The 25,079-nt window shown below is 39.7% G+C and overlaps 1 protein-coding gene across 1 annotated transcript in view; it reads right to left on the reverse strand.

Annotated features, from left to right (window-relative positions):
- Nucleotides 1–402: 402 nt before the first annotated feature.
- Nucleotides 403–25,079, reverse strand: part of CNOT10 (CCR4-NOT transcription complex subunit 10) — a gene marked incomplete at both ends in the record, with an annotated part of 29,415 nt that continues 4,738 nt past the window's right edge. Inside the window, 17 exons of the mRNA XM_079538486.1 lie at nt 403–557; nt 1,899–1,974; nt 2,889–3,016; nt 3,113–3,148; nt 3,584–3,714; nt 4,837–4,950; nt 11,240–11,320; nt 13,297–13,473; nt 13,924–14,045; nt 18,251–18,453; nt 19,203–19,352; nt 20,373–20,490; nt 21,511–21,594; nt 22,294–22,380; nt 23,317–23,462; nt 24,213–24,363; nt 24,613–24,774. Coding sequence (XP_079394612.1) covers nt 403–557; nt 1,899–1,974; nt 2,889–3,016; nt 3,113–3,148; nt 3,584–3,714; nt 4,837–4,950; nt 11,240–11,320; nt 13,297–13,473; nt 13,924–14,045; nt 18,251–18,453; nt 19,203–19,352; nt 20,373–20,490; nt 21,511–21,594; nt 22,294–22,380; nt 23,317–23,462; nt 24,213–24,363; nt 24,613–24,774 — 2,121 coding nt within the window. The remainder of the gene's footprint in view (nt 558–1,898; nt 1,975–2,888; nt 3,017–3,112; nt 3,149–3,583; nt 3,715–4,836; nt 4,951–11,239; nt 11,321–13,296; nt 13,474–13,923; nt 14,046–18,250; nt 18,454–19,202; nt 19,353–20,372; nt 20,491–21,510; nt 21,595–22,293; nt 22,381–23,316; nt 23,463–24,212; nt 24,364–24,612; nt 24,775–25,079) is intronic.

Below are 25,079 nucleotides of genomic sequence, written 5' to 3' on the forward strand. Positions count from 1 at the left end.
GTCTGTCACAGCCATACCCATAAATGTTCCCCTCTAGGTGAAAATGCACTGCACCCATACTGCACAACTGCTGTGTCAGCATAACTTCAGATAAACAGTGTTTCCCTCAGATTTACTGCCCTCCCATCTCATCCCTTCAAACAGCAGAGATTACACAGTTAGTTAACTGCACCACTTGCCCCATTAAAGGCCATTCATGTTTCAAACGGATCCCAACCTCTGTTCCATTATAAAATAACCTTTACCTACAAGACGGCAGGACTGGAGACATTTAAGTATTTTATTAAAAATTTACATAAAGGAACACACTCCAGCAATCCGGGTATGCAGATGTCCGAGGTTAAAAAAATATACAAAATCCCCAGCCCTCCCAGGAAGGGCAGCAGCGAGCTCAACAGACCCTCACTTCCTCTGCACAGCGGTGAAAGTCGGCAACTGAATGGGCTGGAGCGAGTGGACCGGCTGGAAAACGGGCTTCTTCCGCATGTCTGAGAGCGTTTTCACTGAAGGGAGAAGCTGGTTTCTCTTGATGATCTGCAACGCCAGCTGAGTGTTACCTGCAATTGAAAACAGCAATAACAGCTCTGCCGTGAGAGCAGCGATTCTTGAGCTGTGGTGTCAGGTCCCTGTCAGGCCTGCAGCTGGACCCAGGCACAAGCACAATTCACATTCAGCGAGGAGCTGACACAGACATGAAAAGCACTGAAGTAAATCTGAAACAAGCACAGTGCTCGATTCTACTGATGCTGAGCAGAAGACGTCAAGCTAAATCTGAGCTGGAAGGTGCAGAGCCCCTTCTGAAGTGCGTTCTGAAGAGAAGAGTCATTTTTTGCTATGTATAGCTCAGCAAGTAAGCAGCAATATAACTGGAAAAAAAATAGCTTTGTTAAAACTCCTGTAGTTGTAGGAGAAAAACAGCGAAGTTCTAAAAAGAATATTTTGCCACCTTACCCAATACATCACTGTCATTGAAGTTTTATTTTCAGAAGGGCCTTTCTGTTGCCACTTAAGAACAAAGTGTAGACCCTTTAGGTTATACTTAAGAGGATGTGACAGGTAAACCCAACTTGGTACCCTCTTCCACTCCGTGCTTCTTTGTTACAGAAGGAAACACTTCCAAAATTCCAACTTGGAAACATCTTTCTCCATTTAGAACACAAATGCTCAAGTCCCCTGCATCCCTGTGATGCGAGACACCTGAAGGGATCCCCTAAAAGGGAACCAAGGGCACTGAGCAGTCCAAACAAACTGCAAGTTTTTCTGCTTCCTATATATAGATGTTCTTTTTTTGTACTGCTTTTATGAGAAGGACAGATTTGGAAGAGAGCTATCAAAGTTGACAGTTTCTCTAGAGTACTCCATTACAGGCTACTGAAACTCTCCAGGACTGCTGGCTACTGCACAAAGCACAAAGAAACTTCAGTTCAAAAGATGTATGGTTAGAAAGACAGCTTCATGTAGGAAGGGTTGTGCAGGCCTAGCAGCAGGAACTGCCAGCCAAATACCAACATCCCCTCCCTTCTACCAAGAAGATTATGGCTTCTGTTATGAAGCCATAAAAACAAACTAACTCAAACAGAAGAAAACCCCATGTGTTTGCAAGCAATTGTTGCATAGACATGAGGGTGCAGATGCATGGATCCATAGGTAGATCCATGGCAGTGTAAAATGGAGACAGCATCTGAAGGGTTTGCCAGAATCCTGGCAAAACTCTGATGTCAGCTCAACCCCAATTCTGGACTGAGAACATTTTAAAATGTTACAGATATGTTCTACAGCTTTGCCTCTGTTAGGTGTAAGCTTCAAGGAAAGATGATAAAGATGCCAAAAGTTGCATTCAACACTGCAGCCTACGTATTACGTTGTTTTCATGTCAAGAAAAGAATAAAATTGTTTACCATTCTGTAACTCCAGATAGACGGCCAGCAGGATAGCCTCCGGAGGGATCTCCTTGGGGTGGATCAGCGAAGCAGCCTTATCGAAACAGAAGGGGTGGGGAGAACAAGTGCTTAAGAGAAAGGCTGAGCTCAAAGTGCCCCCTGAGCAGACCCTGGCCACCTTGCCTAACAAAATGGAATCCTTCATAACACAAGATTTTTCAAACCAATATATTCTATTCGGGTTATTCCTGCAAGGAGAGACTGAAAGATTGTCTGCCTTGCTAGATTGCTTCACTCTAATTAGTAGCACCATCTGCTGTACGCTTCTGTCAATGTGAGTCTGTCATTCTTGGGCCAGCCTGCATCTTCTTGCTGAGAGGTGAAGGTAACCTCCACTGCTCTGAAGTTCAGAACACAAAGTTAATAAGGAACATCATAAGTTTTCCATATACTAATATTTTTCACCTACAAAGTTAATGATGCTGTCTTCTACACAAACACCATATCTGACTTCCTACTCTTGATGTACTGCACTGGCACACCAATGATTTCAGCTGGCTTGAAGGCACATCCCTGTGCTCCAGCTGAGCTGGGTCCTGAGCAGAAGTCCTTCAGAACAGCACAACTCTGCTAAGTGCCCCCACCAGCCCCCAGACTAGTCCCTGCACGTGGAGCCAAAGCCCTTGAGAAGTTTATTTTCTAGAATACAACAATAACTATCAAACCATTAAACAAAACCTTAGGAAAAGTGAAAAGGCTCCTTTGTATTCTGCTGTTTTGAAATAACCTAGGAAAAAAAAAACAGTACTGAACTGTTCACACGAGAACGAACTCTGGAATTCCTTTATATTACTAATATAGATTAGTTCATGAAGGCAGAATGGAGCCACCATCTGAGCAAAGTCAACAGATACGAGCTATGAAATCACCAGGATCTGCTGTGAGCTAAATGACACTTTGTAGGGAGCGCATCTGTCCCTAAAGCCACTTGAGGTTCATCTCCCATACCTGGTGGAGACACTTTCGAGCTTTGTCGTATTCACTCCGCAAGCAGTAAGCGCTTCCAAGGTTAAACAGCATCATTGTCCGTGCAGATGTGACTGAGCTGGGATAACACTGGGGGGTCTGCTTGCCAGCTGCAAGTAAAGTAAGTTATCCTTTTATTAAGACTTTTGTTCTGAACCACCCACAGAAGTTCCCATGCCCTGCTGAATATGCTGGCTGGTACTTACAAGACTCCATCGCCTCATTCTCTCCTTTGTCAGACCCTACAAAGAAAAAAAACCGAAACACAAAACATCATTTTCTGACAGCTTTTTCCAAGATCACTACAAAATTCATTTGTCACAGACCAGCAGATACAAATTCGCTTTTACTCTGGTCTGCCATTGAAGGGGAAAACATTTTGGTCTTTAGCAGATGAGAACAATGAAGTTCAAATTGCAGGCATTACTGAGATCAAAGCTACTGCAGTCTTAGCCATACAGGTGAGCCCTTGACATATTTTTCTGCTTCAGAACACAAGTATTACCAACAGAAAGCACTGTAAGAAAATTAGCTCTGCAAGCAAACCAACCAACAAGCCCCAAACAAGTTATGGTCTTAAAATGAGGTGTCTTCATCATCACTGTATTTACATAACAGTTACAGCAGAAAGGCAACTGATAGCACAACTGGTTCTAATGAAGTATGGATTTATTAACCTTGATCCTGCTCATTTGAGGAGATCCCAAGGGAAACATCAGTGACGTTCTCAGGGTTCAAGTGAGTGATGGCATCAGATATTCGGTCAAGAGAGATGAGAGCTTCTGCTGCATACAAATGCCCAAGAAACCTACAACAGCAAAGAGTCAGGCGTGTCAGCATGGCAACCCTCAAAATTTGCCACTCTTATGAAAAACAAACTGAATTCAGACTTTAACTCAACCACCTGAAAGCTACTACTTAATAAATATACACAAAGTTAGTTTGCTTGTAAAGTATTGCCATAATGCTCCATTCTGACTCCAGTGAATTCTGAGAACCAATTCATACACATGGCCCAACGCTCTGGACAGACACTACTACGGCTTTTCTTCCAAGAAGGAAAAAATGAACACTTACACAAACACCCCTTGGATACCAAGACACCTATAATTGGAGGTGTTAAGTAAGCACTCAGTAATAATTAATTCTCTAAGATATTTGCATGGTAAGATCCCGAGGACACCACGTATCTGCAGGTCTGTCCATAGGGCACAAACAGCTTTCCAAACACAAGTCTTTACCACAGAACTAAGCAAGCCTGATGCTAGCCAGCAGTAGCTTGGCTATTCAGCAGCTTTGGAGTCCTGTTGACTCACAGCACTGTTAATTTACTAAGCTTTACTCTGAAACAAAAGTTGAGCATGCGATTGTATAATGTACATTTCAAATAAACTGTATAGTTGACTGTAATGAATTATTAAAAAGCATCACTCAAAAAAACTTCTGCAAGTGAGATCTGCTAAAACAAGAGTAACTTCTTACATGTAACTAACCTATGTGTCACTTAAGAGGAACAGTTCAGTGCTCCAGCCTACACAGAGGCTTTGCTTCTTGGCACCAAGATACAGGGCTCTATTTTTGCAAACAACTGTAGTCTTGAATTTCTTGCATTAAAAAAGCACTGCAGAAAACTACACGTTACCTTACAAACTTGTCTAAACTCCTGCTTTAATCACTGCAAAAGGATGAGCCATCTACAGTAGTTTGAAGATGGACATAGAAACTAATTGATACAGAACATTCTAGAATATGCTGCCTCCAGCATTTAAAACTGGCACAAGTTAGATTGCTCTCACCTGTACATTATACATTACCAATTTTGCCAAGAACCGTTATTACCATCATCATAATACTGTCACTACAGACCCGAGAAGCTCCAGCTCAGAGCTCTCCAGCAAAAAAGAGGAAGAAACAATGATGTCAGACTTACTTCAGAGACCCTGACAGCTTCGGTTGCTGGAGGAGCTTATCTGCATGATTCAGTGCCATAAGGTTATCTCCCAGAGCCAGAGCCACATAAGCGCTACAGGCAAGTATTGAGCACCTGCAGGAGAAAAGAAAAGGGGGGAGACAATGTGTTAATATACGGTGATGTCAAATGCAGCTGTGAAATTTCTTCTTTAACAAGTGTCCAGCAAATCCAGATAAAGACATGCTAGCATTACTTACACAGAGTACAAAAAGAATTGGAAGCAGGAGCAAAGAGCATGCTGTCCATCACTACACTCTTAGGATGACCTCAGTAATTCTAGAGATTTACTTTCATTTTCACACAGCAACATTTCAGACTCGATTTGTACATGATAAAAGCAGTAAAAAACTATTTGTGTCATATATGAAGATGTCAAATGAATGCTTATATACAAATATATACCTACATATTCGTTTTAAAAGCCATACGACACCATTACGTTAGTACTTAGTTCTCAGTTGAAATTATTGTACATTCAAGGGAAAATACTTGGAATTATTGAATTCCTACATGTACCTAAAAAACTTAAAAACAAAATAATCATTACTATTCCCTGCAAGTTAGCAACAAAAAAAAAAAAAAAACATGAACAAGATTTTGTGAGTCTAAGTACATTTTATTCTAAAAGTAGTACCTGAAGGGAATAAACCATCCACTAGCACAAAATACAAAGACCTCAGCTTATCAGTGACTGTCCAGCTCCACTCTGATTTCACAAAAATGAAAGACAGTTTTTAAGTGCTGAAGAAATAAATCCCAAGCCATCTATCATCCTTACAGCAAAGTGGGGAGTCAAGGAGTTGGTTTTCATCTGTGGCCTCAATCATTCTCTCAACTAGGAGATGCATGCATTGGGTTCCACGTAATCTCGTGTAATGCAAGAATCACCACTGTATGCCAGCAAGACTGTGCGCATTCACAGAATCACTGAATCACCAAGGTTGGAAAGAGCACTAAAATCACTTTATCCAACCAGCAAACCATGCCCACTGAGCACATCCCTCAGTGCCACATCCACACAGTTCTTGAGCACCTCCAGGGACGGTGACTGCACCACCTCCCTGGGCAGCCTGTGCCACTGCATCACTGCTCTTTTGGAAATTCTTCCTAATGCCCAACCTGAACATCCCCTGGCACAGCTTGAGGTCATTCCCTTTCATCCTATCACTGTTACCTGGGAGAACAGGCTGACCCCCACCTCACCACACCTCCTTTCAGGCAGCTGCAGGAAGCAATCAGGTCTCCCCTGAGCCTCCTCTTCTCCAGACTGAAAGATCCCAGCTCCCTCAGCCACTCATCTTAACACTTGTGCTTTAGACCCCTCACAGCTTCATTGCACTTCTCAGAACACTGTTCTCCATAACAGAGGGACCTCACCACAGCACTGTTTGTCTCAGAAACTTTCCCACCCTCGTTTTATTTGTTAAACCTTGGATCTTCATTTGCACTTCTCTGCCCTCCTGCCTCCTTCACCAAAGGAGAGCAGTTTTCTGTAGCACACACAATGCTATAAATCACCTAGAATTACAGATATATTGTCACGGTCAATTAAATTGTAACATATTTCACTCTTGTATTTTACAACATCTGTACACAGGGAGACAGTAAAATTCTGCACTGCCAGTTCTGAGTTACACAGAGCTGTAATCCTCTGCCAGGAGTCTGATTTCAGATGTGGCATTCTGTGGCTGCCACAGGCTTCCCTGCTTCCAAAGGGCACAAAACCTGACAGTCTGTGCAAAAAAGTTACTCCCATTCTCCACCTTCACGCAACAGTCCCACATTGGGATGCCTCCATTCTGCCAAGCTTCCTGTTCTACTGGCTGGTCCTGTTCCTCAGGCTCAGCCACAACACTGCTTGGTGGGGTCAGCCTGTCCTGAGGCACAGACCTTTCTCTGCTGGGCCCCGTTTTGCTCCCAGCCCTCCTGCCCGGCTCCCATCAGCCAGCCCTGCTGCCTGGAGGTGGCTGCAACCCGCCGCCCTTCTGGCAACTGTCAAGCCCACTTTGAGTCCCGCAGTAAGTCATGTAATTCGCGGCAGGGCCTGGGGTGCCTTTATTCCCCGTTCCCAGGAGGCATGCTCCTTAATTATGCACAGGCAGGGAAAGAAACTTCTCCAGCGTTTCTCCCTACCCCCCACTTCCTCTTAGCGTGCCCAGATGTCACATCAAATCTGAACACATACAAAAGCTTTCAAGAAAGAGAGGAAAGCTTCCCCAACTCAAGTCCCAAACCTAAAATATTTCTGAAAGGTTGTGACTGTGGGGCAGGGGGGGGAAATCCCAAAATAATGGCCTGCCTCTAAGCAGCCTCTTTCTTCTCTGCCCCAAGGAAGCACAACTTTTAAACAAGCAGAGATGCTGTCCCACCAGCCAAATGCTTTGCACTGCTGCTCCTGCCGTTTCAGTCAATACAGGTCTTCTACTCACCACAACTTTTAAACTATTTTTATTTTTGAAAGTCTGTACTTGAACAAAAGGCACGCTCCAGCCAGACATCAATAAGCCCATCAGGTTGGAAACCTATTCCTCCGCTCTAAGGACTCATCCCCATCTAAATCCCTTTAAGACCTCTTCAGCAAAAGCCATCTAAAGAGGAGGAAAACATCAACGTTTTCCTCCTCACAACGCTGTCCTCGCGCACTCAGACTCATTGTTGAAGCAGCCAAAGCGAACAGAACACTCAGGAGATCTGACAGCTAATCAGAGCAGAAGAATTGCACCACAAGGGAAAAGACAAACTAGTTTTTCACCCCAGTCAGGATTCTGACAAAACTCTGCAGGTCGTCTTTAAGCTCTGGAGACTTCCAGCATAACTGAGCCCCTGCATTCCCTAAATAAAACCGTCTCTGCTCTAGGAAAAAGAAAAATGTTTTTTTAAACCGCCAGATTATGTCAAACAACCTCTTGTGTAGGTCTAGGCAACAAGATTTGTCAGCCCACACTGGCTGCAAGTTTATAGAACCTGAACGATACATTTGGCTGAACTCATTTTGCAGGGCAGAGGCAAGGCAGAGATCACCCAGTCCTTTGCAACTTAGCAGGAAGGCATAAAAACGGCATCTCTAAACCACTTAGGGAACATCAGTAATCTGAAATAATTTAAAGCGGCTAATTAAGCCCAGTGGTGGATATATACCATCTGGTTATTTTTGTTTCAATGCAGACAACACAAACTAAAACATGAAGTATGGAACACAGACGATGCTTACTCAGTGGAGAAAATCAGCACCACCACAGAGGCGATGGCAGAGAACCATGCAGAGAGGAAGAAGGGGGTGAAGCAGCTATAGAGGATCATTGTAAGCTTCCAGCATTGTGCCAGGGCAACCAGACCACAGCAACCTTTAAGGGGACAAAGTGAGGCAGTGTGGGGCATGTGGGGACAAAGGACGAGGAATGCTGCTGAGTGATAGTGGTTCTCACATCACTATCTGTGAAATTAGTGGTGGTGCTACTACTGATGCTCCTGGAATGTTGTGTACAGTACTGGGGCACAAAGGCTTCAAGGAAATATAAAATAAAGCAAAACATAATGACAGACTGGAGATGGCTCATGAAGAGTCAAAACAAAGAAAAAAAATGATGAAATGGGATCACATGCTTTAGGGGAAGGGCCCACAGTTAAAGTCTATTCAGGATAAAGAAGCAGATCAAGCTATTCCTTTATTTCTAATAACTTTGAAGGGGTAAGTTGTCATGTTCGTGTTCACTCAAAGCTGTCCAATGTGAGGAGACAGGTTACACCACGGTCTGTTATTCCCCACCTCACTTTTACAAGAAAATACACAAGAGTCTCCAAATGTAGCATCACAGTCTACCACAGCTTCACAAGCCCCAACAGCACTGCGCAGTTCTGGTGCACTGACACATATTCGAGGCTGGAAGCAAAGCTTCTCAGAGAATGAGCCAAATTGATAATAAACTCTGAGGGAAACTCTGGAGTTTTTACTTCCAAAGCATGTAGTCTTAGCAACATTTGGTGTCCTCAAACTTCTTGTTAACCTTAAAGCCTTACTATCGAGTTACTGCTCGATATGAGAAAAGTCGGTTGAACCGAGTTGTACACAACTACCAAACAACACACGTGACACTGAGGTCTTGTACAGAGGACATTTTTAAAGAACCAGTTATAAGCAAAATCAGTCTTTCAAACTCTCATTAGGATGTACAAAATTACGTTAAAAAAATTAAATATTTAAGTTCCCCATGTCAATATAAGAAACAATGGAGATTTTTCAATCCAGTGACTGTTAGCAGAGGGGAGAAACTGAAGTATACAGACACCAATTCCTCAGGACAATCCTTACCAACATGCAGTAGTTTAACTTTCCCCAAACGGACAAGGATTTCAGCTTCCTCACTCAGCTCCTCAGTGAGCAACTCAGTACTGTTATAGATTAGTATGTACACTGTTTTTAATCCAGTGCCCTCTGTTTCCAATAACTCTCAAACCACTTCAGAATAAATATTGAAGGTCTCAGTTTCTTCACAGGTTACTGCTAAATTGCTTTGAAACAACCCCAAGTAGATTTGCTACACACAGTGCAGTAAAGTAAAGGTTGAGCTGGCCATTACAAAACATAGGTTACCTGTGGTTAGGCTGGAACAATGTTTAACCCAAGCATTTAAGTGGGGAATTAGTGTATGCTTTGTCCATACAGAAAACTTAAAAGAAAAAACAAAAAAACGACCAAACAAACAACAAAAGTGTTTAAGAGGTGGTGCAAGCATTATAAGAAATTTTTAACAAGTTAGCAGCCTCTTGTAATAATTAGCATTGTTTATATACAGTAATCTTGTTGGGGAAAACAGGTCCCAGATAACACTGTACTCATTCGGATAACATGGGAGTTACTCTACTTGGAGGGCACTTAGACTGCTGAACAAATAGCTTAAAGATCTCTGGGAACACAGAAGCATTGCAGTCAAATTTTATTTATGTTCTTCTGTGGTGCAGAAGTCAAACGGCAGGACAAGGGTGATCCTGCTACTGTATGCAAACTGTGGATTCGTTGCAGGTGGAAAAGCTAACCACCAAAAGGCATTTTTCTGTTTTGCCATCACCTCGTACAGATATTACACATAACATGAAACAACAGCTTAAATGTGAATGTTACGTGATATAATGGATGTTTGCATTACTACAATGCTAAGAAAATTAAGGCTCAGAGGCGCAATCAATGCAAAGCCAAGCACATCAGCTTAGATTTGTGTTGTCTAATTAGTGCTGTAATAAGTTGGCACCCTCACATTTGTCTTTAAACTTCAACATACTTAGTGCAAACTTCCTTGCTCTCTTAAATGCCCCTTTGGAAAAGCAAACTCAGAACTGATACAGAGAGAAAGAACATAGGAGGTTAAACAAACAATGTATTTCTAGCAGGTTGTCATTATTGATCATGGAAAAACTATTTAGAGTCAAAATACCTACACTTATTATTCATTAAATAATGGTAGTGAAGTATTCCTAGAGTCCTTATTACCTGAATAGCTAAGTAATATAAGAAAAAGTGATAATGGGAAATTAATTAAAAAAAAAAAAAAAAAAAAAGCAAAACTTTTAGGACATGATAGAAAGAAGGAAATAAAGGAATAAACTAATGGACAGTGCAGATTATTAAAGGTTGTGTCCAGATGAGAGCTGAGTAGAAGATAAAAAAAACACCACAAACATACCCACATCTCCCCACACACTCAGGCCATCACACATAAGCCCTCTAAACAAGACTGTGGAAATCCTACCTTATCTGAAGTAGCACAGGAAAAAACAAACAGTGACCAACTGGATTATTTTAGTAGATCTTAGTTAAACCTATCTTCAATGAAATGCATATTTTTGTTTAATATCACAGTCATTTTAACTATGACAAGTCAGATTTTGAATCAGTTTCTTTGTGAGCACTGCTCTATTTGAAACCCAGCAAGAATGTAATAGTGCCAGCTGAGTTCCAAACCAGCCTTAGCAAGGATTTAAGAAGTAAAGGTACCATACTGTAACTTCCTTCTCTTCCACCAATCGTGTAAGCCATTGTCAGGTTTTTAGCCTTGCCATTTACAGGTCTTGATTTTTTTGTTTTGCCAAATAAATAATGCCAGGCCTGCTACAGCAGGATCATACACAGACTAATCTATCATCTCAATTGAAATTCTGGAGGGTTTATAGATGTTCTTACTCAAATCCTTGAGGAGAAGGAGCTCATAGGAATGAAGTCATCCTTACACATACAGTTATAATGCAACACTGCAAGTGCTATAGCATTAAAAAAAAAAAAAAAGCTCGTACGACTCCAGAATCACAGCACAGCTTAAGAGGGGGGTTATTGACTCATGAATTTGTCACTATTTTGTTTTTCACTTGCCTTAAGTTTTCTAATTCCTGTTTCTTCAGAGGCGAAGAAGGTGGAGCTGCAATGAATTTATCCCCTTCGTGACTTTTATTGCTAGAATAAAAGCATTATATTAATTATTACAAATGACTATAAATACTACAAAAATTCACAGTAAAATAAGCATCAATATTTACTCATCCCATTTAAAAAGTCTGCAAAAAACTCAATAGCCTAGAAATGAGGGATATGAAGCTAAGCAAAAATTGAGGCAAATGCTCTTACCCTAACTAACCCTGGTTGACAAAGAAGAATGGGGGCATTTGCTGGGAAGGATCTGACTGACAGACCAAACAAACCATGCCACTTCCCACAGCCTGGAGCTATTTTTGAAGTTCCATGTGGTATAAGAAGTTCAAACTCCAGAAATCTCTGTTTGTAGCCTTTTTTCCCTCAGCCACTAAGAAAAGCAGCAAAACAGCTCCTCCCAGTAATTACACATATATTTTATAAGTGATAAAACCTACAAAGTGCTACAGCCTTTTTAGATTTATAGCTGTCCTTTATTTTTATTACTTTAAAATGACTGCCCTGCATCCCAATGAAAAAACAAAAAACAAAAAAACAAAAACCAACCAACCAAACAAAAAAACTCAACTCTATTTTAAATCATTGGCAACTTCACTCTCCAGTAAGTGGAAAGAAAACCTCCTTCCAAAGGAAGAGACAGGAAGAGAAGTTAACAGCTGCACCTTGGCAGAGAGACACTGTAGTTTACAAAGAGATAACAAAAAAAATCTGAACTGAAACTAAGTTCCATCCATGTACCAAGCACAGAACCTTCCCACTGGTATGCAGCACCACTGCAGTGCAGATACCTCATGCCTTTGCCAGATAGAATATTTAAAAATACCATAACCACTGAAAGTATTCATAGTTTTCCAGTGAATAACAAAGGAAATGCCCAAGAGTCAGCCTATTCAATTAGTGGGATTTGCTTCAAAATCACCCTGTTCAATTAGTGTGATTTTCTTCAAATGCCCTCTATCTTTTACTGCTCTCTCACAGAGGGTCCCTTGTCAGAGGGAACAAATCCTGTTAGAGCCTTTCAGAATGCAACATGCAAATTCAAGAACAGCCTGCCTCATTCCTGGGTATTCTGAAGAGATGAATGGCCATGGAAATATCAGAGACTTTTCACACTGAAGAAGCTTCTGGTTTTAAAGCAGAAGGTATTAAAGGACTTCCCTGTACAGGACATGATTTCCTTTCCTCACCCCTAAAGTGAAACAACACAAGCAAGTTGGTCTCAGCTGAGTAAGGGCCACCATTTTGTCTTCGTTGCTGCCTCTTACTGGGCCCCATAAGCTTAACTTAAGTCTCACTTAAATCAGAGGAGCTTCATCCCAGAAAGCTGCATACAGCTCACCCAGAGAAGCTGGGCAGCTCACAATGTCCACCCTTGACAAACAAAAACACCAACCAATGAAAAAAAAACAACTGAGTAAACAAATTACACACCAGCCTGGGCCTACAGGAGCAGCCCAGATTTATAGATCATTTGATCACCTGACAGGAAAGACTGTCCTTGGGAGGAAAGGCATATAGGACTGATGAATGCCAAATCTTATCACAGACAAATCTTTATAGCTAAGCTGCTAGACATCTGTATATTAAATTGTACATGGCACACGTGTGCACGTACACAAAATCACTGTAATGTGAAACTTCACTTACAATTAGAGAAATATCAATAGGCACTGCAGGGGTGTGTGGGAAAACAAAACATTTGCAGCAAAGAAAAAAAAAAAAAGATGGTCAGTGAAAAAAGAATGCCTCCTGTCATTCATTAAAGTGGTTTCATGACAGGAATCAACTCTGGATTTTGTTTTTAAATTAGCATAGCAGCAATTAAAACAACAGGCAGCTCAACTGCTTCCTTGGATACCCCAACTGCTAAGAGAGTTTATACACATTATCTCTTCTGCTGGCCAAAACAGGACAGGTAGCAGGCACAGATTGCCAGCCTAGAGCTACTTTGGACAAAAAGAAAGGTTTACAGGCAATTAAAATTATAATATTCTGATTACCTGCATGCTTCACTGCTTTCACTGTTTTCCGTATTTCCCCCCAGCTGATTATTAGGTTTAGATCCATTTTCCTGCTTTGGCTCCTGCTGGTCTTCTGGAAGTAACAGCAAGGCATTTCTTAGACAAATGGCTGCAAACTCCATGCTGGCTACAGGTATTGCTGAGGACTGCCCGTCACTGGAAGAGATGCAGAGTTAGCTGATGAGTACCAATCCTATCAACTTGAAAAGCAGAGATCCAGAAAGACCTGGGTGCAGGTCAGAGTAACTAGATTCTACCTGCAATTTTATAGAGTGGATTACAAAAAATACGTATTTTAACATGAGAGAAAGAGGATTGATTTCGCTATCTGGAAACACAAGTTTCAGATAGGTAAGTAAATTTCAAGCTTTAATAGTTCTCTTAGTTACAACAGCACACAATTAAGCCCTCTGCTGGCCACTACAGAGGAGGCACCCAAATGATTAGGTAGGACTCAGGCATTTTAAAACACATCTCTCTAATTACATGAGTATTCCAAAATGAACATGGGAATTCCATGACAGCTTAAAAGACTCTCAGTAAACAAACATGCACCCTTAACAAAGTTATGATAACAAAATAAAGGTCCATGGAAAACATACTTACTTATAAACAACGTTCTGTATTGACTGGGATGCTAGGACTATTTTGCGGTGGTAGCCTTGACCTACTATAGATTGCACAATCCCCTTCTTGCTGGGAAGACCTTTAGTCTCTTGTTCTGATGTCTGGGGAAGAAAAAAAAAAAGGAAAAAAGGAAGGAGGACTAAAATACCAAAGCAGTTAAACTGTTGAGAGCCTTGCAAGGTAAGTGAGAACTGAAGTCTTCACATCCAGCTACAATGTCGATGTTAATGGTTTGTACGGATACAGTTTTAAGTTTAAGTACCATGAAGGATCAGATACCTCCTATTGTCTTTGTGTTGCACAGGGACTTTACTGCACACAGTGCTCTCACAGATCCCTTCTGACAGCTTGTCTGATAGCCCACTGACCTAGTTTCTCCTTTGTTTGGAAAGCAGAGGAACAATCAAGTCATATTAAAAGAACTGCTAGGTTATCAAGAAAATAAATTATATGGTCTGCCAAACAGTATCACAAATGTCATTTTAGCTTCCATCTTCTCTCCCTGCTTACACAGAATTCAAGATGTTCTCTGAAAAACTGATCTCAAGGTGTTCTAAGGGGAACACAAAGCTGAACTACAATGAATGCAAAGTTACACTAAATTTACTTGTTAAATGTAGTGTTGTGCATGCAGGTTTTCTGGGGATCAAACAATGCATGCTAATCATCAGTCCCAAGACTTCTATCTGCACCATATTCACTAGCAACAACAACACAGCCCACCACCATAAGCCATCTGTACTTACCAACAAAACTGCTAAGTACAGTCAGTGAAGAATTGCAATGGAAAGAAAAAAATTACACTATCTTCCACCTGTACCTCATAAACTAAAATACTAAAACAAATGTGAATATAGTGGAATTACTTTTCTGGAACCTGACACGATCAGCTGGCTTTAGCTGGTTTGCGGTTAACAAGGAAATGCACCACTTCTGTCTTTCTCTCTCAGACTCCTAAACACTGTCCTTGTAAATGGAACCCTAGCTTTATTTTTTCTTTGCCACAAAATCTATGCTCAGCAAGCCTCCCATGCAGTTTTCCACTAGAGATGATCAGTGGTATATTCTTTGTTATCAGTGCGATAGACACAGATAATTAGACAATTACTGTGAAGAAAGCTGTTCTTCCTGCAGTCACCCTGCTTTATAAAACTGAGCACCCAGAACTATAGAATAACATCAAACATACATATATGAGGGCTGCTCCAAAAGTAATGCCTCCTGCTTTATTATGTTGGCCCACGTCAGATGCAGATGCTGGTGGTACGGCAGTAGATGCTGAACCTTCCCAGCAGTATTCCATTACATGTTGTTGCTGTGTGACAGATGGCAGCAGAGGGGCAGTCTGACAGAGTGGCACCTGACATGGAAGTGCATCAGAAGCAAAAGGGTAGAACTGAATTCTTCCATGTGGAAAAAACGGTGCCCATTCACATTCGTCCATTGCTAAAATGTCTACAGAGACCAAATAATGGATGTGAGCACAGTGAGGTGGTGGATGGTGCAATTCAGCAGTGGTGACAGCAGTTTACCTCCACTGGTGCAGATTATTATTATTATTATTTTTTTTTTTTTACCAGCATGACATGCAGTTCATCATGAAAATGCATAGCTAATGGCAGTGGCTATGTTAAAGAATAATATTTTGTAGCTATTTGTTTTGTTACATCACAATATTGTACTCTTCATACCTGTTGTAGCTTCCATGGAAATAAATAGGAGACATTACTTTCAGAGCAACCTACATACAACTGCAATCAGTGCATTTCTGACCTAAAATTCTTGAAAATTCAATTTTGAGCCTGTGAAGTGGGGGCATAAGAAAACCTCATCTATAAAGCTATTGTGAATTGCTTTTTTCTAGCATTGGAAAGTGAGATACCAAAATAATGAGCAATGCTGCAAATTCCAAGCAAATCTTATGAATTTTGTATTTAGAAGGATTTGGATAGGATACGATAAATAAAGGCACAGAGGAAAAACAGAATTCAGGACGAAAAAGAGTGAATGTTGCTGTCCAATGCATGAGAGCCATCCTTTGTTCTAAAGGAAATGGGTGTACCGTGCAAATAAATGCATGAGATCACATAATTACAGATTATGTCATCACACACACGGGAATCAATGATGTTATCTCAATTTCACAGGCTTACTATTTTGGGGCAGTTTCCTGTTCAGAAGAAGTGACCACTGTACCCCACCCCTGTGAACTGTAACTGCATGGAGCTGTGTCAGAGGAAGGTCAGGTTGGGAGTTAGGGACAGGGTCTGAGGCAGAGGGTGGTGGGCATGGAGCAGCCTGCCCAGGGCAGTGAGCATGGACCTGAGTGCCGGAGCTCAGGGAGCCTTTGGACAGCGCTCTGACATTGGGTTTGGGTTTTGGGTGGTGCTGCGTGGAGCCAGGACATGAATTCCATAATCCTTGCAATTCCCTTCCAACGCAGGATACCCTATGGTTCTATGGTACATGTTTATCCTAAATAGACAGGGATCAACAGGTTGAAGCCAACACGTCCAATGGGCATGCAACACATCTGCTGTTGGCAGATTTCCACAAGCTTCACTAGCAAAGGAATGACAAGTCTCAGCAATTAGGGATTCAGGTTCCCAGTGGCCGTGAACTTCTAGACTGATCACACTAGTCTCATCCCTTTCAATCTCCAGCAGAAACGGAGTAAGGAAATAACGGAAGTTTAGAGTTTTGCCAGCATGAAAAGGAAGATTCCATGTAAAGATATCAGTGGAAGTCAGAGAATTTATTACCCAAATCCAGAGTAGCCCTATAAAATGACATCATATCTGAATTTGGGAAGTGGATTTATAGTTGACAGAATTAAAAAGCATTTAAAGAGCTTTCATTATTTATACATCTACAAGGCTATCAATAATTTAAAATATCCCAGGAACACAGCTCCTGAATCAGATGCTAAGTGGTTCTCTTCAAGAGTTTTTGCAAATTTCAATGAAGTTCCAGGACACAGTGCTATACTCTATTTTTAAATAAGACATTTGTCATTCTGATCCAGTAACCATACTCACGAAAACATCAAAGCTAACCTTATTCGCTTGCTAGAACAGCAGCGCCATACTTAATCACAGCTTACACTCTAGAAAACAGCCCTATGCTAGAGACAGAGGATGCTTACAGGATAGTATTATGTTTTCTCCTACTACTTCAGTTAAAATTTAAGCTAGAACATAAGCATCACCTCAGAAGCTGTAACAATTCCTAGAGATTAAATACAAAAATCCGAGGTATTACAGTCAGAAATAAGAACTGAAGAAGAAAAACAACCTTTCTTTGTCAAAGCAGCAGTAACAGAAGCTATTGCAGTTGTTTTTGTTCATCAGACCTCAAAACAAACATCAAACCTGCAAGCAGCCAGGCTTGCTTTCTTTGGATACTGCTCAAACTGGCCACTGACTCCAATTTCATCTTGCTATCTCTGCAGTCCAGGAACAGAAATCCTTGCAAGTACAAATTGAGTACCAAGGAAAAGATCTTGTACAAATTTAATTCTTCTGTGCATGCAAAGAGAAAATTTAGTTGTGAGATTTATATTTACATATTTATATAAATCAATGCATATGGATTTTGCTACCTATATGAAATGAGTGTAGGAAGCTCAGGCATTAGAAGATATTCAGCAGCATTAAGTTAAACTATTAGTGCTAGTATCTACATACTAAGTAGATAGCATTCTCTACAGAAAGGGTGCATCACTTCCCATTAGAAAGGGGTGCCTCACTAATAATAGCATAAGTTTATCACCAAATAATATCTTTGTTTTTATTTCCAAAATTACTTAAGACAGAGTAAGAGAAATCAACAGATGACCTGGAGAAATCCGAAGTGCTTCAAATCAATTCAGGATTACTCTTTCGGATTATGAGTTGGAATGTCTTAGGGGTCAGAAAAATAGTACTTATCCAACTTCTCCAGCAAAAGTCTTGTAGCATTACTGAAGAAGAGCTATAGTATGCACCTACACATGTCTGTTTTATCTCATGCAACCTTTATAACAGTCCACTCAAATGTTTATGATCTCAGAAAAGTCGATTTAACCCTGGGTCTCAAGGCACTGTTCCTACAGAATATACAGACATTGGTTTTCTTCCATCTGTTGCAGCTTCAGGTTAAACACACAAGCACACGCATGTATAAGAAGAATTCATCTGGACCTAGAGGCATTGCAAGCTCAGGCCTTTAAAATACCTTGACTTGGGCTATATATTATTTCTTACTCTCTGTGGTCACAGGCATTTCATAATGCCAATCAACAGAAAGAATGTGCAGATCTACTCACCCCTTTATTGGCAGCAATGCAACATTCTGCTATTCTCAGCCAAAGACGAGGGTTCGAGTGATAAACCTGGACGGCCTCAATCAGGCATTCAAAGGCAGCTAAGGGCCTCCCAATGTGCAGGAGCTGAATTCCACAATTGTAGAGCAACTCATACCGTTTGTTAGTCAGCAGTGTACACATGGGTCTCCCTGAAAATTTCTTACCTGCACAAAAGGATACATCATATTGCATGTGCAGCTTGGGAGAGCTGAACAAATAGTAGGGTAAGGCGGCAAGAGCAGAAGCAGGAAGGAGCTGTGGGAAACCTCCATAAATTAAATAGCAACCAAACCAAAAAACAAAAACTGACTTTCGTTATAGAAATCAGCTAAACTCCTTCTGTAAGCAAATTCATCCCTCACTAAAGCTGATACTCAAGATAAATTCACTGTGTTTGCAATAAAGGTTGAAGTAAACTAAATGTTAACCACTTATGTACTTTGTCACCTGAGTTAAGTGTCATGTAATAACACTGAATTCCAGATTTATGAGAACGTGCATCTTTTTCAGTCTTGGAAATTCCAGAAGAAATCTACTTTGCTGTTAAGAAGTAGAAAACATTTTCTGCCCTAACACTAGTAAATAGGACTACAAAAGCAAGGAGAAACAGCAAAAATAACAAAATGTGTGATAAGAACTAGTTTTTAAAGAAAATAAGAAACAAACAAATTATTATTTCACCATTAAATCATTTCGGAGAGAAAAAAAACTTGAGTGTTTCTACTCAAAACAAGAAAACTTTTTATAATGTATATAAAATAGGAACACATTTCAAAACAAACGGAACAGGAATTTCACTGGTAATTACTAAAAGTCTACAAGATTTATTTTCTTTATTTGCCCACCCCTTTTCTACCACCTATTTTAATCTCTTACAAGTTGTCACGGAGTTGACATAGAACACAAGTCTTACCTGGATCTGAGCTACCTGTTCCTAGCTGTGCACATGCGTTATCATTTTCTTGTAAGGCTTTTTTGAAGTAAAAAATTCCTAAATTGTGCTTTCCCATTGCAAAGTGGATGCAGCCAAGATTGTTCCAAAACATGCACCGTAAGCATTCACCTGAGGGAACAGAAAAGACTACTTTTATAAACTGAAAAAAGTCAGAGTTGACAAAACATTCCCACCACTCTCATGGGTCAGCAAGATGTTCAAGGATAATGAAGTTACATCACTGCCTCCAGTATTTTAACAACCTGCCTTTCTGTTTATCATTCTGTTTCTCCTGGACACTTTGCCCAAAGTGATCCATGGGTAAAGACCAAAGACTTTCAGATCTTATGCACCATGTTCCAAGACACCCAGGTAGAAAGCTAATTTGACATACTGCAACTTGAAGCAAGTTTATCTGTAATTTTTCATAGTATTTAGAGTATATAAACATTTCTCTTTTTCCAACAGATGGCTCTTGTAAAAAGGAAATTCTTTAATGACATTATCTACCTCAGTTTTATAAAATAAACAAACTTGTTAACCTCACCATTCAAGGAGGAAACATACTCTCCTTCAGAAATATATCATGTTCAGACTAACACTGGAAGAAGCTTCTTCCACACAATGGCAAAAAAAACAAGTGTTTGACTTATCTGCTGATAACTGAAGCTTTACCGAGTTACCACTATTTAAAAAATAATCACCAATAAAATCATAGCACTAAAAAAAAAAAAAAAATAAATAAAAAATATATCAAGGCAACCAAAAACCAGAACATTTTTGAACAAATTAGCCTGATGTTATTTTAATCATAACCTGGGAAGACAACTAAGTGAACATTCTACTGTCGCTTGTGTAAAAAAATGCAATTTGAAAATAAAACTTTTTATGAATGGCACAGAAGGACTTTCAGGAATCCATTTTCTCAGTCACTATGCTGTCTAAATGACCATTCAGTGAAAGCCACAGCATTGTTAATTGAAGGAGTGCAGCAATAAAGCAGAACACGTACTCGATATAAATCCATGATGCTTATGGCCTGCTGCTTTAAGTAATCCTTTATGTCTTTAAAGTTAGTATCAATGAGTAGTCCTGTTTGTACCACATACATAAGTACTCGCAGGATGAAAGCTTTCTATTTTATTTTACCTGTTTTCATGAAGCCTGGATGTTCAGCAATGTTTGCACTGTTTAAAAGTTTGACTGCTTTACGGTAATTGCCCCTCAAATATTCAAAATTGCTCTTAAGAAAGAGAGAAGGAGCTGACTGTAAAGAAGAAAACAACAGTTAATTATCTTTTTTTTTTCTTTTTAATGATTGCTCATGCTAGATCAGCTTGCCCCTGCTGCCATTTTAAAGAATACACGGGCTTAGCCTCCAATGATTTCATGAAGTAACATTTCTTCGAATACTCAACCTTTCCTGAAATGCAGACTAGTTTTTTTTGTTTGGTTTCTGCTGCAAAACCAAATATGATGCTCAAGAGCTCCGTCACAGCAGTGGCAAAGTACAGAGGATCTCCCTTTTGCTTTAAGAGGCTCTTTCTCCAACCTGCCTTCTAATACACTCCCCTCCATACTTCCCTCCCTGTGGAGCTCAACAACTTCCTCCTGAGCTGTGATTCTCCTGGCCTGCCAAAAGACACATCATGACCCAGAAAGACTTCTATCAAACCAGCACCTGTTGAGACTGGCAACAAAATGCAAGTGCTCTCCTCCTGCTACCTGATCCTCAGTTAATGCAGAACATACATGGCATGGTGGACACAATGCTGAGTTGAGAACTCCTATGCAAAAGAAGAAACTGCTTTCTAGCAAGAGATAAGCCTCCAAAACAACTTCAACAATTACAAAAGAAAAAAGACAACACACAAAACCCCCAAATATTGAAAACCCCCAAATTAATCTTGCTAAAGTGGTTTTACTCAGCAGTGACATCAGAAAATTTTATTTCCCAGAGCATTTATGCTCTGGGAACTAGCAACTATAACTTGCTTTGCACTGCTCAAATTATAAACTGTATTTAACCAGTTTACTGTACACAGCATTTCATTGTTTGGTTTTTTTTTTATACTGTTAACAACAATGTGCAACTTCCTGAGCAATTTAAAGCCCTATATTAAATACACTTAGAGAAAAGAGATTACAAACCCAACTGATTGCATACAGCACTATTTCAGACATCCATCCTCAGGAAGACCTTTCCTTGTAAAGTAAGTTACCAAATCCAGTTTTAAGATAGGGAACAGACCTAGATTACAAAAACAATAGCTTTAAGAATACTTACATTTCCAGCTGTATTCATAACAGACTTGATCTCCCTTTTGCATGCTTTTAGTGACTTCATCTGGATATAGGCTCTCACCTTATACTGTTTAAAATTAAATTTGTTATATTAGAAACAGTAACTTGTGCAGGTTTGCAAGATGGACCATGCCTAGAGATTTATGATAAAATTTCCTACATTGTAAAATAGGTAGTAAAAAGCTGATCAAAAAGTCCTCCTAAGGAAGAATTTCTATTCAGAGTATCAGCAACAAATTCATAGAGTTCATATTTACAAGAGGCAAATGTCCATTTTGTTCAATGGCCGACATTCAACAGCTCTACATTCAAATGCCAAAACATCAGCACATAAAACAACAAATTAACTAAATTAATTTAACGTGTGAATTCCAGACATTTACCTGTTCAACTGACAACACCAGTAAGTGAAAGGTGATAGTGAAGCATTTTGTTTCTTCACCCAAAGAGCAGTACTGGGAAATAAAACCTCAGTGATTTAAACTGTCTTGCAGTCAAACAGACGCAAGATTATCAGAACTAAATGCAATTTAACACAATTATTTTAAGACATGGGGACTGAAATTGGAATTTTTTTAGGTCAGTTTCTCCTGGACATGAATCTTAAAAGAGGAAAAGGTCAGTTAAATCCATTTTTCTGATCTACAAAATGAAATTTAAGGTGACAATATCACAATTTATACTGAGCTAGGTTTGAGGCAGGTGGCACTCAGTTTTAAGAAGGACTGAATGGATATTCTTATATAAATCACATACATACACCCACCTGATGTATCTTAGATTTAGCAACTTCTATTAAAGCTCCACTTTCAGCTTTTTGATTGGAGGAATCTTTATTTGTATTATTACCTGACTGTCAAACAAAACAAAACAAAACAAAACAAAACAACAACCAAGAAAGAACAAAAGAGAAGTGTTAATAGCGTAAGAAGAAAACTGTAAACTGAATTTAAAAGATGATTGGTAAAAATAATCTCTTTTAAGGAAGAAAATCAGTATTCAATAATGTTAAAAAAAAAACACCACAAAAACATCCATATGTTCCACACAAAAACTGGGACTTGAGGTTTGCAATCAAAACCAAAGAATGAGCACATCAGCCTACAAAGTGCAGAGCTCTGTATGAAGGTAGTGTTACTCTAATCTGCTCTAGCACTGAGCAATTTTAAGAATGCTCTTATCCAGAAAGATAATTTGCACGCTCGTGATTATCTTTTCCGTATTTTCTCCAGTAGAACTATTACATGCTCAAAGTTTTATTGTAAGTGTGATGTTACATCAACTGGAAAAGTGTCCACTTTTTACTTCCAAGCCACTACTCATTCTATTGTAGTTTCCAAAATGTATATATTGAAAATTGCATTTGAAAGTCTGCCTCATACTTCCAGGCACTAACTTAAAGGAATGTTTGATTTCTCAAACAGTCTTGGATGATGACTGTGGCACTAGCTGTACTTCCTCTCTGACAATGACATTTCACACATGGAGTATCATCAGTCATCACATAAGGAAAACCAAGTATATCTGGCACTGAAGACAACTGACTTTCTAATGCAAGTCTCTGACTTGAGACACTTCTTAGTTCCCTGACAGAAAAAGGGTGGAATGGAGAGAACATACATACAGCTACTGTACACAATTCATTTGGTTGCTAAAATGTATCAGTTGTCTGAAGTTACAGACATTCTAACAGTTTTTAAATTCTGAAGTGTTTTAAAAGACTACTTTTGGATTTAATAAAAACATACCTTTAGTAAAGACAGCTGCATTCGTATGACTTTAAGCTTACCTCATTTTTCCCATTCTTGCTGTTATTGTTTCCCTGTGAAATCATTTTTTCCAGAACAGCAAGGAGATGCAAGGCCTTCTCAGCCTGGTAAGTCAGCAGGTACAAGTCCACAAGCAAGAAGCACACAGCCTGGGCAAACTTCTCTTCTGTATCAAATAAAAGAAGTAGAAAAGATCTTACTGTTCTGATACCAATCCATCCAAACACAACCACAGGACAAAAAAATAAATAAATAGAAAAACTATTTAAGAAAAGTGCATATACAAAACATCGTGAGAAAAATCAGAATATGACATAAGAAAAAAGACAAAGATGCAGACACCCCTATCACACAGATGAATATTTTAACACAAAGAGGTAATTCCTTCATACTGATGTCATTTGAAAGCAAAGGCCAGAGACAGCTTAAAATGCACTTCACATTGATTGATTCTGAGAACTGGTCTAAGAACATCAGCACCAAACATCCAGTGTGGGCCAAATGCCTACACAGAATCTCACAGAACTTAAGGATTCCATACAAACACATCTCTGCATGGCTGGTTTCACAGAGTAAGCTCCACATAAGCATTCTGAGAACTGAGAGAGAAACAGCATTACACTTATGGGATTTGTTGGGACCCCCCACACAAACTTCATCCCTGTCGCTTCATAAACACCTCTTGAAAGTTGTCAAATATCTGCTTTGGTTTTGTTATACTCATCTACTAAATGTCTCTGAAGCACTTCCCACCAAATTCAAATGTTGTCCTTGTAAGTAAAGATTACTCATCATTCCTAAGCCTGTCTTTTTTTATTATTATTATGTACATTTACAAATCACTTTTCTGACAAGCAGAGGAAGATCATTTACTCTGCCTCATTACTGCACAAACAAAACCCTTCTGCCTACACACCGAAAGGCTCTATAAACTGGTACAGCTTCTCTCCAACTGATATAGCTTCAGTATACTGACGCAGATGATACAAAATAACAGCTTGATTGTAGTAAAGCATACTGTTCTCAACATCATCTAAACCATCCATTTCTTCTACAGCAGAGTGAACCTGAAAAAAAAACAAACAACACAGAACAGAATCTTGTTTATCCTTAAGCTTTCCATACTTCTGATTTTAAAGCATCAAATGTTTATTTTAGAAAAATAACCCACAGGTACTAATTAGCCTAAAGATAGGGCAGTAACAGATATAAGCTAGTAAAGGGAAGAGGCAAACCTTGTCTTCCTATTTCATTGGAAGATCCCATTACCATTAGCAGTGCTTAAATATCAACATTCCATGCAGTGATTGCATTACCTGGTTCTTCAGCTGGTTCAGGGTTTGTCTCAAATTGTCTGTTGTGGTCTGGTTACTTTTACAGAACTCCGCAACTGCAGTATTCAAAGTTATTTTGTAGTCATCTTTGTTTATGTCTTGAAGGTTATTTAAGTGTTGCAAACAGGCATCATAATTTCCAGCCTGGAAACAGCATGTATCAGAAAGGGATTAGTTTAAACTTTGTATCTTTTAAAAAGTCAACAATTTTTAATGGCATTCTCCTCCTCTCTCTGAGTCTAGAAAGCAATGTAGGATTTCCCCGGCCAACAGGGATAAACAGCTCCACATAAAACTTCATTTGTTATGCAGACTGATATGTATGAGAAGCAAGTCAGAAAGTTGAGGTCCTAATTGAAATTGAAAAAGAATTTGGTGGAGGAAGAACAAATGGAATAGTTAACTACTACAAACATGTTTCTATGAAAACTGTTATTCTGATGGTTTCA

This window comes from Tetrao urogallus, assembly GCF_951394365.1.
Source record: "Tetrao urogallus genome assembly, chromosome: 7".
In the NCBI taxonomy this organism is placed as follows: Eukaryota; Metazoa; Chordata; class Aves; order Galliformes; family Phasianidae; genus Tetrao; species Tetrao urogallus.